Here is a 14,352-nt window from a genome sequence, read left to right as displayed (position 1 = left end):
ACCGATACGTCAGCATATGCACGTACACATGCCACGTGGTAATCTCGGCCTACTAAATTTATTTTTACCGAGATTCCACCACAAAGTAACCCATTAACATGAATCCTGGGGATGGATTAAATGCATGAATGGATAAGTGACCCCCAGGGCCGCCATCAGGGGGTGACGGGCCCGGCCCCCATGTGTAGCAGCGGAATTGCCGCCGGTGCAGTTGCACCGAGGCCCACACACTGATGGGGCCTATCGGGTGGCCCACGCACTTAGGGCCACCCGATGGACCCTATGTCTTCAGGGGCCCGGTCAGCGCTGTGGCTGTGTTATAGCGCGACCGGGCCCCCTTAAAAAAAAAAGCCGCAGCAAATGCTGCTGGGAGGAGAGCCAGCCAACTCCCATCAGCTCCAGCCACCCTCCTGCAAGGAAAAGGTAAGAAACAGGAGGGTGGCTGGAAAATGAGATGTATGTATGTATGCTAGTATCTATGTATGTAACAAAAAAAGATTCCACCTGTGAGGATGGGTCCAAAAGATAGGAACCTTCCCACTGGTGGAAAAACACCTTTGTGGACACTCCAGTAGTGTCCTGGGGCTTAACCCCGCTACGAGAACAAACAAAAATTACTCAAACAGCTGGAAAGATCCAGACTGGCCGAGTATAACTGGATATGATAAGGAAAATAAATAGATAGAATCGATACAATCTAGTGAAAAATACTTGTAATTAAAGATAGTGTGAAACTTGCCTTAATGGCTCACCTCTCTAATGCCAAGTGATACTCTAATACCCACAAAGCTCCAAAAATTGCTAACTGGCTACTGACTTTATTGGGCAAAAGAATGGTCAAGTCCAGAGCTGGGAGCGGAAAGGGTAGGTGTATGTCACTTAGCTGACATAGGTATCTATGGTATGGTTACTAAAATTTAGAAAATTCTTATGCCGTATGGCTAGTAACTGACTCCAGACTATAGGTCGTCTAGATATATACAGTAACAGTAATAAACCGAGTCATGGACCAAGCCGGCATATGGGGCAGCATATAGCTATTCCCTGTATGTCTAAAGAAATAAAATCTAGCTATTAGGGAGAAATACGGAGATCCCTTTAAAATATTGAGCTAGAAAACTGTAACATCCAGCAAATAACTGTTGCAGTTGATACCAGGGGTCCCCTTATTCTGTGAGAGTAAATTCTCTGCAGGCTGTTATAAAGTAACCATAACCAAAATTAAAGAGAGGGGAAATGAAACAAAGTTAAAGTGGCTCCATGTGCAGAACCATACTTAGAATGTTGGTTGCCTGCACATGGTGATAGATAGCCTTAAGTGTATTAGTGGTGAAAGAAAAGAGCCCATAGAGCCCGACGCGCGTTTCGGTGCTTTCTTAGATGCACCTTCGTCAGGGGCTCCTGAAGAAGGTGCATCTAAGAAAGCACCGAAACGCGCGTCGGGCTCTATGGGCTCTTTTCTTTCACCACTAATACACTTAAGGCTATCTATCACCATGTGCAGGCAACCAACATTCTAAGTATGGTTCTGCACATGGAGCCACTTTAACTTTGTTTCATTTCACCTCTCTTTAATTTTGGTTATGGTTACTTTATAACAGCCTGCAGAGAATTTACTCTCACAGAATAAGGGGACCCCTGGTATCAACTGCAACAGTTATTTGCTGGATGTTACAGTTTTCTAGCTCAATATTTTAAAGGGATCTCTGTATTTCTCCCTAATAGCTAGATTTTATTTCTTTAGACATACAGGGAATAGCTATATGCTGCCCCATATGCCGGCTTGGTCCATGACTCGGTTTATTACTGTTACTGTATATATCTAGACGACCTATAGTCTGGAGTCAGTTACTAGCCATACGGCATAAGAATTTTCTAAATTTTAGTAACCATACCATAGATACCTATGTCAGCTAAGTGACATACACCTACCCTTTCCGCTCCCAGCTCTGGACTTGACCATTCTTTTGCCCAATAAAGTCAGTAGCCAGTTAGCAATTTTTGGAGCTTTGTGGGTATTAGAGTATCACTTGGCATTAGAGAGGTGAGCCATTAAGGCAAGTTTCACACTATCTTTAATTACAAGTATTTTTCACTAGATTGTATCGATTCTATCTATTTATTTTCCTTATCATATCCAGTTATACTCGGCCAGTCTGGATCTTTCCAGCTGTTTGAGTAATTTTTGTTAGTATCTATGTATGTATGTATGTATGCATGTCAGTGTCTGTCTGTATGAATGTGTGTATGTATGTGTGTATAGATGTCAGTGTCTGTATGCCAGTATGAATGTTTGTATGTCTGTCTGTATGTCATTATGAATGTATGTATGTGTGTGTGTGTGCGTGTGTATAGATGTCAGTGTCTGTATGCCAGTATGAATGTATGTATGGCTGTATGTCATTATGAATGTATGTATATATGTGTGTATAGATGTCAGTGTCTGTATGTCATTATGAATGTATGTCTGTGTGTCCTTATGCGCGCGCGTGTCCTTTTGTATCAGTGAATGTGTTTGTGTGTGTATTTCTGTGGGCGGGCCCAGACCCTGAGCTCGGTTAGGGCCCCCAAAATTTCTGGTGGTGGCCCTGGTGACCCCTACTCATTTGGCGATGTTATAGCTCTTTAGAACCCCAGATGATAAATAGGCATCAGATAATCTCAACACTGCTATGGAATTTCACTAATTAACTAATGAAACAAGAGGGCACAGCAGAAGCTGCTAAGCACTGGAATTTGCAGTAAATGCCAATTCAATATGAGTATATTTTTTGCATATTTTGTTAAGTGTACTATTTATATAATGAATTAAAACAAAAACAACTGGTTGCCTTCCAGCACAGAGTATCCCTTGTCTCACAACAAGCCTGCTATAAAATTTTGAGCACAGTATTCTCCCATCTATTCTGTAAAGCATTGGTGCTACTTGAGGATCCTTCTGCAAATAATAGAAGTGATCATTATTTTATGTTATGTACAGGGTTAATATTTAGCATCCCCCCCCTCTCTCTCGAGTGCAGATGACAGCACAGATGGAGCAGAATTAATTGGCATAAAATGGAACTGGAGGGGAAAAAACAAATACAGAGACAGAATACCTAGTGACAAGACTGGGAAAATCTCGCTACAGAGGATAAATATCTGATTAAAGTGAAATGCTTTCCGTGTGACATACAAGTTACATACAGTCTTCCCGATCGCCCCAAAGTCCTTACGTGTGGGACGAAATTATTGCATAGTCCACATTCTGGTGGAATAAACGCCTTTTTTTGTTTAAACCGAATGAGATGCTCTGTCAACAGTGTTATCAGAACTGGAGAAAAGTGTAAACTAAACACATTTATATCAATTCATGCTGAACTTGGTCATAATTTAATGGCATTAAAGCCCACCTTCTCAGCACTCACTTTAATGTATGGCTTATGGAGCTAGGAAGATATGGGAGCAGTCTTTACAGTTTTTAACCAAACAATTTTCAAGTGGTTTGACAAAACCCTGAGGACTATCTGGCCTCGCGAAGCTCACTTCTTTAGTAGGGGGACAACAATATTTCACATTCGTCAATATGCATCCAAAAATATTTACACTGGTAAATCGAATACTTCAGAGCCAAATCTCAGTATACTCTTTCGGCTTTCCGTTTGACAAAAAAAAAACCACAGAGGGGCTGCTTCTGTAGCCTTCGTGCAAGATAATAAGCTGTAGTGATTATGGTATTTAGAGTGTTCGTGTTAACATAAATGCAATCTTATGAAATAGAATAATTGAAGTAGCAGGACTGCCACCTAGCGGTTAAATTTATATTACCTTTTAGTGTAAAGTGCTTACACTTCAGTCATTACACCACTACTTATTCACTAGATTTTACGCAGTTACATCTAAATGGCAAAAACTGACACCAGAGCAGATGATTTGGGAAAAATTTCCAACTCGGGTATATAGCCTCATTTTTGCGATTTGGAATTGATTTGCTTTATTTAATCAGATTCATTGTTTAGTGAATAAACCTATATTTTTTTTTAAATAGAAATAGTGTACACATTATTTAGAAATCAGTATTACTTCTGTCCTTGGTATCTAGAAATATATATAAAACAATGTAGTATAGAATAATATTTTAGAATAACAATACTCATTTTTTTCCCATTTTAAATATGGCAAGATTATATTAGAATTATTATTATTTTATTTTTTTTATTAAAAAAAAAACTTTGTTTTATCCAGGAAATCGGCTAAAACCAAATAAAATCTGCTTAGATAAGACGTCATTGATTTACTTTGCAAGCTAGCCAAAATGACTTTAGGAAAATCCCACATCAGGGTCCCAACTCAGTGCAGCCATCTATTAAGCAGCACACTAATTTGGTATCCTAAGTAGGGCAATCCCACATCAGGGTAACAAATTAGGGGAACCATGTACTAAACAGCACAATATAGGGAATAACAAACATTTGAATTTCTGAAGAAAATGTTGGTTCGTTCCAAATTTATAATTACCAGATTTCTGTGAAACTAATTTTGGAATTAACGAAAGCGAACAGAAATTTTTGCCTGTGCACATGTCTATTGCATTGTTGTGTAAGAAAGCAAAACTAAAATAATTTAAATAAAAGGAAGCGGATGTCTCTGAGTATGACTTCTATTATTTTCCAGTATACAGAGTATTTAATGAAAAGTCAGCATGCATTGTAGGAAATACTTTGAACTGGCAATACAGTGAACTGTTTACCTCAGATCATTGAATTTATTGTAGCAACAATAACAGTTATTGCTCTGTAGCAGATGTATTGGGATATCAAAGCGTCATGTAAGATATTTAAAGGGACCCTATAGTCACCAAAACAACAGTAGCTTAATGAAACCGTTTTGGTGTACAGACTATGCCACTGCAGTCTCACTGCTCAATCCTCTGCCATTTGGGATTTTAATCACTTTTTTTTTTTTTTTTAATATAAAGTCCTAGGCACACCTCCCTGCATGTGACTTACACAGCTTTCCTAAAAAAAACTTCCTGCAAAGTCATTTAATCTTTACACTTCCTTTATTGCAAATTCAGTTTAATTTTGAATTTCTTCTCTCCTGCTCTGTTAATATGATGCTAGACCCAGCAGGAGCCTCCTGTATTTAATCAAAATACAATTTACAGAGCAGGTGACCAAAAAAAAAAAAAAACTTTTAATGCGAGTTACATCTGCTTGAAAATAAAACCATTTTGGTTTCATGCAGGCTGTGTCGGTCACAGTTAAGGGAGGTGTGGATAGGGCTGCGTGGACAGGGGGGAAAAAATGGTTTAACTTCATGGCAGAGAATTGAGCAGTGAGACTTCAGATGCATGATCTATACAGCAAAACTGCTTCATTAAGCTAAAGTTGTTTTGGTTAATAAAGGTAGCCCTGTGAAATAATGGCTGACGTGTACTCGGAGCATAGTTGAACAGCTGTCACTACCTACGTTCTTGTTTAGACAACAAAACTACAAAAATGCATCCAACCCAGCATCAGGTATCCCCTAGCTGTTTCTGCATTATGTCAAATGCATAGTGTGAAAAAAGAAATAATTGTATGCTTTTAAATATCCCCTTTCTATAATTGTTAAACGCTGCAGAATAGTTTTGCTAATAAATAGAGATGCTATTGTTTGCTATAAGAATTATATTTAATATTAGTCATTATTTGCTTCCACTCCCAAAGAAGCACTACTCATGGTTGCAGGATATCTCAGCCACTTTGTAATGGAAGCAGACGACCCTAAAAAAAGAATCACATCGCTAATGATGAGATGACCATATTCCAGACAGCCGAGACCTCTTCTTGGCAGGTGATGCTTCTCATACTTGATGCTGAGAATGGCTTTAACATTCACTTTGTCTCCAACCAAGGAGGCCTTCAGATTCCAAGGTTCCTTCTCGTGAGAGATACAGAAACTATACTAAATCCAAAGCTGTACTAAATGTAAGGCAAGGTGTTTGCAGGTTCTAATATCACATTTTTCCAGACAGGGCAAAAACATGAGTTGAGAATGGAAAACCTATTAGCTAAGGCCATACAGCAGTCCCCTGATATTACAAGTGTGAAGAGGAGGAATGCACGATCATCTTTTCTTACTCATGAAGTTTTGCCAAGTCTGATGACTCCAGCTACATCCTTTCCCTACTACTACACTTAGGTTATGTCTATCTACTTTAAGGCTGTAAGATTAAATGAACACCCCCTAACTTCATTGAAGTTGTTAGGACAGGCAGGAGTGTTTAAGGCATCATCTTATCTTCCAACTATTTTCCAGTGGTTCAGTCCTGAAAGTGGTCCCTCAAGCTTCCATCCATTCCTGTCTGGCACTACAGTAGTAAGAAATATCCTCATACTGCAGTAGCAGAGAGGGAAGAAATCAAAACAAAAAGTTAACGGAACGTAAATCAGGTTTTTGGAATACCAACGTAAATGCGAAATTCCATATGCTTTGAATTTCTCAACCATGAACCTTGTCACACTCACCACCAACACTTACAATCACCCCCAATTACTAGCACACTCACCACCCCTTTCAACGTGCCACACTAACCCTTTCACTTTGTCACTCTCACCTAACCCAAACTCTGTCACATTCACCCCCTGACGATAGTCATCCTCATACAGTCACCCCACACACATTTAACACAGCTTAACCATAAACACAAAACACACAAGCAGCCCCATTACACACAATGGAAAAAACAACCCCACACACTTACACTCACAGACACACACAAAGACACATACACACTGAAGGATGTTCAGACACAAACACAGTTGCACAATGCAGAGACACAGATACACTCAGAATAGCACATAATGCTATATACACAGATGCCATCAATCCCCCCATTCAGCTCTCAGCCACTACACACACTCCACTCACTGGAGCAAAGACCAGAGCTCTAGTAGGGGGCCCAACCTAGGTCCCTGGGCAACCTTAGTCCAGCTCTGACTTTAATAAAATCAGGCAAAAGACCACACAAGCCTAGTCAAATCTTTCAGGCCCTTTTCTATTTAAAACCTCAGTTATACTTTAGAAATGATTATCTGGTATCTTTTTCTGTAATTGACTATAGGAAGCGGTGGTCTTGTCTCGCAACAAATGGCTCTGAAAGAGACAGACAAGCATACTGAATATTTTACTGTTGGTTTAGTACGAAAGATAAGTCAAGAGCAAATGAATGAATGCTCTAAGAGCAGAAGAGAAAAGTGCCATTTTGAGAGCTCACAGAAAAAGATATTCAGCATTTTGAACCCAACCAAAAAAATATATCAGCAGTTTTATTGCCAATGGATGGCCCGTGGGCTACTTTAAAAAAGTGTCTGAACACAAAGCATTTTCTTTGCTTTACAGCTACACACCCTTTACGGATAAACATTGCCATTATAAATACTAACAAAATTGCACCATCGACAGCAAAATTCCATTATGTATGAAAAGATTCTTCAGGATGTTCCAATAAATAACAATATAAAAGTATTTCAAAATGTTCCATTCTAAAAAACATTTTTAAAACTCTTCTTTTAATAATATGATGATTTCTTGGGTTCACATGTTTTTCCATTTCAAAATACATCATATATGGGGAGATGTCACAAAGAATCACTATAACAACCCCACATCGATTGCTCCATTGGGTAATGTTTTTTTTTTTCTATATACCTTTAAGGAGTGGTTGTTATGACGTTTATTTAAGCACTCTTTCAGTGCAGAACCAATCTCTTCCTGGAAATCAATCTATATATTTGTGGGTAAATTGTGGTCCAAAAAAAAAAGTTAAAGGATTTAATTGTTGATCCAATAAATCCCAAAATATACACTTCACAAACATTTCCGGATTTTTTTTTTCTTGTGCTCCGTAATTATTGTTTAGTCTGAAAACACAGCACTTATATACATCTTTATTTCACAAACAAAATATAAATGTTCAATACAGTAAACATTTTTTTTCCCATAGTGTAGATACATTTAAATGTTTTAAGGCACAAGATAAATATGTCATAAATTCTCCTAGCAAAGCATTGGCGTAATGTTCATTTTGACAGTGATATAAAGAGACTGGGGAAAAAAAAACATTATTAAAAAACAAACGTTTAACGCTTAATATTACATTACAATACAATTTTTTAAAGAGGGTATAAAGATGGCAGAAATTGTTTGGAAAAATACTCACAAAAGTAACACGTGTTTTAGTTACTCTAATAATGCAGAATTTATTTTATTGAATGGTATTTTAATAGTATGAATCATTTCTCTGCTAATTATGGTTATTCAGATTTATAGAACTGTTATCTATAGCATGATTTATAGCCAACTGAAGGTTGGAATCCATTGTATTTTTCTGGTCATAGAATATAAATTATTTTTAACATTTTTAGAAGTCTGCACTTTTATTTCAGATCTTATTTTATAAAAGAGCGAATTGTTACACATTCAAGCAGTTCACAGATAGCCAACGGTGAATCTCCAGACTTAGTGCAAAAGAACCTCTACTCATGTAATTTAATTATTATACTTAAAAGAACATGCATCACTTGAAAATGTATTTTTAAACCAGCAATAAAAACACTTTTAAACAAAAAACATTTAAAAAAATAAATTTAGAAAATCTTTGAAAAGTAGGTAATAAAGGTTTATAAACTTAATCAAATTGGATTGTTCGGCACGCCTCCCAGTTAGGTGAGTTTTATCGGTCTCTCTCCCATCTCTGTTTCAGGCTAGTCCACTAGTGACAAAAACAGGGCATCATTTGTGTGCAGCAACAAGCTCCTCATTCTCCATGCAGAGATTAACACAGTAGGGAGAGAGAAATCCAACACTAGAGCCTGCTCTGTAAAACACTGATCAGATTCCCTCTCTTTTCCCTGTCAGGATGTTACAAGATGAAGCGATCTTCCAACTGCACATATGTAAATCTCTCAGGCATTCCTAATGCACTTTTCCAGCATTCCTAGGAATAGGACACTGATTGGTTAGATCAGTAGCTCCCTGGAGATACTGTGGAAAGCATAAGATAGAAAAAGTAGGCAAATACGGGGAAAAAGCCTGCAGAGTGAGCCAACTGACTCGTTTAACACTAAAGCTATAGAATGAGGCAGTTGTCTCAAAGTGATGCATGTCCCTTTAATAGGAAAATATGTTTGTAAGTAATTAGTGTGATAGTTTTGTCTGTACAATCCTTATTTGACCAGCACATATGGCTACGAACGCGCAGGGACGGACGTGGTAAGTAAATCGTATTTGCGCAGTGATTTTCTGCAGCATAGATATGATATGATTGCAGCTTTGCAATTAGCCGTATTATTAGAAAACATGCATATATTACACCATTGAACTTAAAAAAAACTTAACATTTCTATAACAGCAAGTCATAATATAAATTAACCTCAGATTTTGTAAAAAACAAAACAACCAGATAAGAAATAGAATTTTTCTATTTCTTTGGCATCCTCGGTCATCCAAGTTATAGGCAGCCATTGTACATGACATTCTAGTACAGCAAACATTAACAGATTTATTTACTAAACTTGGAATGATCTGGAAATCACATGACAATGACATCTCAAATTTATGGCCAAAGTGGCCAAACTGGATATATTATCCAAAACACAGTTGGGTCCCCTGCTCACCTGGTTTGGACTTGAAATTGCAATGGATGAATATAGAATTGTTTGCCAGATCCCACTCAGGGAAATTAACACCTCAATCAGTCCTTACACAAAGCAGGGTTTTACTATTAATTTAATAAAACAAATAAAAAACAAAGTAGGACAAAAAGGTTGTGTGGCATTTCCTAAATTTCCAAACAATTGATCTTTTTGAGTACAACTAAGTGAGAGCTAAATAGTTGCTGCTTCTTAGAACATAGAACTTAAGGGGCATTTTCACTGATAATTTTTTTTAATTATAAAAGTAATATAAGAACACAATATCAGCCTTCCATGTGCATTAACAATGAGTTTTCAAAAACGATCTTTAGATAAAGCAAATGTAGTAATGATCCGCTGCGTGATATTGTGGATTCTTCTGTTTCGATGTACCATATCATTTTTGGCAATGTAGGCTAATGACTTCATAATGATTGGTATCAGCAATGGTTGGACAGGATAAGGACACAATCTTTGTCAACAAGGAAAACTGGAATTGGTATTTCTAAGATGGAACAACTAGTTCTCCAGTTACACACTGGTACATCGAAGAGTTCATTGTTGGCTTTTATCAAGGGAAACTTTGTTTTATCAAGGGAAACTGGAATTGCATTGAGTTACAAAATGTGGTAACTGCAAAGTGAATAAAAAAATATCTGGTTAGCTGTTTTTTCATCTGGGCTAAATTTTGTAATTTAGTTTTGAATTCTTCACAATCCGCTGTTAAGTGCATGAACCCAAAACTTAGCAATAACAGAGTTTTGAGGTGTCGTACCTATTTATTAAACGATCAGCCTATATTATGGCAAAATTCTCTTTTAACCCCTTAAGGACACATGACGTGTGTGACATGTCATGATTCCCTTTTATTCCAGAAGCTTGGTCCTTAAGGGGTTAAACAAAGCCATAATTAATGTAGTGTAAGTTTTTGATTTATAATGGTGCAAATTTTTTCATATACTCTGTCAATCTACCATCAATTTATTTATAAAGCGCTATTTGCATACCTTGAGCGATGAACAACGGATATACAAAATATACACGAAATAGATGACGAATGATTGATGACGAACTCAAAATTGCGGTTCTTCACAATAAACATTTCCTGCTGCACGAATAAAACATTGCAGAGTGAAAATTCCCAAGTGAGGGGAAAAATAGATATATAAAAATAAAATAAATATTTAGTTTTTAAAACTGCACTACACAAGGCTACAAAAGTCATAAATGAAAATAAATCTTAATACATTTTTTTCTTTGTAATCCATTCATCAAATTCGAAAGGATTATTTGCACAAACTTTGCTCATTACCTCAACCCAACATTTTATGTTACAAAGACTTTAACCGTACAAAACTATTAACATGTAAATTGGGTTTTTCCATCTTGAGACCTGCCTTTATTGGTCAAAAATAGTTTGAGGGGCATTTGCCATGTGTCCCTCTGATAAACTATTCTTATCTAATTAGCCCCAATTTTCAATACTATAAGATGACAACATGCACAAATATTAACATTGTGGATAAGCTTTGCAAGGAGTGTATTAAAGAAGTCCCTGTGATTTAAATTTTAGATAAATAAATTCACTGGCATTCAAGCTATACCTGTTTGTGTAGAAGCAGAAGTGCACCAGGTACTCTGTAGCAATAGGTTTTGTGACGATTTCAGGTTTCTAGTCCTGAAATCTTTTCACCACAAACTGTCCTAGACTTAAACAATATCTCGATGGAACAGATATGGACAGTTTGATGTTCTTAATAAACTCTGATTTACGTTGCGTCCATGTTATTTCCTTATTCACGTTACAATTGAAATCTAAGGCTTCAGAATAGATCAATATGATCCAGAACATGGCCCAAGAATCTATTTTTCCTTTGTGACAGACACACTTGTAGGTGTATTAGTGACACGCCTTTCCTTCATTTGGCTATATGTGAAGCCACCAATTTATCACGTTGGCTGCCCATCCCATTCTAAATGCATCAATATTAGACAAACTATAACATCATTTTAAAGATTTTGAATATATAACTTTACTTCTACCCTGTCTTCATATTTACAGAACGTTACTTTTATTCTCTAAGATCTGAACTGTACATAACAAACAGACTGCCTTGTAACCTTGACATGTCTCAATGATTAGCTTTCTGAACAAACTTTGGCTGCTTCTTTTTCCTTTGAAAAAAACAAATCCTTGGAAACGCCATGATAAATGATGCCAATAAAGAAATAAAAGGGACAGCAACACAAGGATATCTCCGTACTTTGGGTTAAAGGGATCGGTAATGAAAATCAGAAGAGTTTAAGCTAATTATTTTTTAATTTAGATGTCACTTGTAGAATTGGGCCTTCTAAAATGAAAACTTCATTAAAATTCGAATCAATACTGAACCATCAAATGCAGAATTACAAAATAGAATAGTACATATTTACAAGGTGTACAGTGGCAACGTATACAACCAAAACCACATTTACAGTCAAAGAATACTTCAAGTGACTGGGAGCTACTGGCCTACTAAAGTGTCAACTGGGAACTATGAGCCAAGAACGCTGGTCGGGTTCTACACAGCTAGAACTGTAGCGACTGTAAATTAAAGATCTATAATCCTAATGACTGGAAGCTGTGGGCCAAGAATGCCTTCAATTGCAAACCACAGGAGCAGAGGTCGAAGTGCACAGAACTGCACAGTCTTGTAACTACATGCCTTGACCTCCAGTGGTTGGGTAATATATTTCTAGAACCCACAGTACAAGTGGGTAATCCTGGCCTAGTACCAAGCAGATGGGTACCCTAGAAACATAATGGCCCAAGACCCTTCGAAACATAGCAGCTCCTAACAGCCCTACAAGACAGAGAGGCCGAGTAGTAACTAGCAGCTGGTTTGTACAATGTTGCCTATCCCTCACTGTGATTCATAAAACCTATTTCCCTGGTTATAAATGAAATAGAGATGCCAAATAAAAAACACCCTACACCCTATTGCACATAACTGGGCAAAATAAACATCTCTAATTAAGCTGATAAAAAGCAGGATTTGCCATGAAACTGCTCAACAATGTAAAAAAAAAATAGTTAAAAACGAGTGCAGTATTGGGTAATGAAATTAATGGATCTATAAAAATAAAATTGATACATCCAATGAGCACAATGCTATGAATGTGTGCATTTGCTGATAAACAATCCCTTCAGTGTGCCTAAATGGCGTTAGCAGGCCTTGAACCATCTTCAGTGAGATCGTACCTGCGAGAAAAAGAAAGGATACATTGTAATTCTTAATACACGGAAACTAAACAGGATGTGCGGAACATAACAGTTATATTGATCTCTTTAAATCTACATTAAAGTGTCTGTCGCCTTACATTTCTCCTTTAATTTCCTCTTCTCTTTCAGAATCTGTTCTTTTTTACTTTCGGATCTATATCTTTTTAAAACATAAAGCAAAATAGGGACTTCTTTGTCTTATGTATTTTCCTACACTTGGCAATCTTGTCATAGGAAGTGGAGCTTTTCTTAAGCTCCAAAGTTTGTCAAGATTTTCAAGTGTAGGAAAATACATAAGGCAAACAAGTCCCTATTTTGCTTTATGTTTTGAAGAAAAATAAACCAGAAATGAAAAAAAGAAGAACAGATTCTGAAAAGAGAAGAGTAAAGTTAACAATAGGAGGAAGGCAAGTTTGAGGTGACCGAGCCATTATAAGAAGAGAAAATGACAAAGATAAATAATAATAAATAAAGGTATATGTATACTTCTTTAAAGCATGATGCATTTTATATATATATATATATATATATATATATATTTATTTTTTTTCTCTATACTGTATTCTCTTAATTACTAGCAAATCCCCTGCGCAGAATGGCATAGTTTTTAGTAATTACAGAAGAAACAGGAAGCCAAAAGGGTAACGCTCAATAAAAATAAGCTTTCAGTATATTGTCGCAGTATATGTACAAATTGTTTTTAAAAAAAGCTTAAATGGCAACAGTAATTTAATTTCCATGATAATATAATGGGTTTTCACTCTTGGTTAAAAAAGCACTATAGTGCCAGGAAAACAAACTAGTTTTCCTGGCACTATAAGGTTAATAGGTCCCTCCCTCAGGGCCCCCCTCCAACTGGGCTGAAGAGGCTAAAATACCTTCAGCCACTTAACTTAAGTCAGCGTCCTGCCGACGTCAGCTCCGAGTGCGGATGCGGGCCAGAGTCACTGCACATTCAAACCACCCATAAGAAAGCATTACTCAATGCTTTCCTATGGACGTCCAGCGTGTCCTCGGATTGCAGAAGCGCCTCTAGTGCCTGTCAGAGGCTGGATTAACCCTCAATGTAAACATAGCAGTTTCCCTGAAACTAGGGGGACCTTGCACCCAGACCACTTCAATGAGCTGAAGTGGTCTGGGTGCCTATAGTGGTCCTTTAACCCTTTCAGGACCGCTGACGGTTCAGGACCGTCAGCGGTAAAACATGCGTTTGGACCGCTGACGGTCCTGAACCGTCATAACGGTCTGGGGCTACTTACCTGATCGCCGTCGGTCCCACGGCGGCGATCAGTGCTCCACCCGGTCCAGGGGGGTTGCCTGTCTGCCCGGGCAGTCCCCCCTCGGCAGATCAGGACCCTGCGGCCATGTGATCACTCGATCACATGACCGCAATAGGTGTCTGTGTATCTGCCTGCAGGGGGACTGTCTGTG

General features: G+C 37.6%; 1 protein-coding gene across 3 annotated transcripts in view; it reads right to left on the bottom strand.

Moving 5' to 3' along the window:
* Positions 1–11,960: 11,960 nt before the first annotated feature.
* The window catches only part of ESYT2 (extended synaptotagmin 2), a 136,164-nt gene continuing 133,772 nt past the window's right edge, over positions 11,961–14,352 (bottom strand). For all 3 annotated transcript variants that reach the window (XM_063452662.1, XM_063452663.1, XM_063452664.1), the window contains one exon: positions 11,961–12,900. In XM_063452662.1, the coding sequence (XP_063308732.1) occupies positions 12,855–12,900 (46 nt within the window). In that variant the 3' untranslated portion in view covers positions 11,961–12,854. The remainder of the gene's footprint in view (positions 12,901–14,352) is intronic.

The sequence above is a fragment of the Pelobates fuscus genome, chromosome 4, assembly GCF_036172605.1.
Source record: "Pelobates fuscus isolate aPelFus1 chromosome 4, aPelFus1.pri, whole genome shotgun sequence".
Taxonomy (NCBI): Eukaryota; Metazoa; Chordata; class Amphibia; order Anura; family Pelobatidae; genus Pelobates; species Pelobates fuscus.
This window is presented reverse-complemented; position numbering and strand designations above follow the sequence as displayed.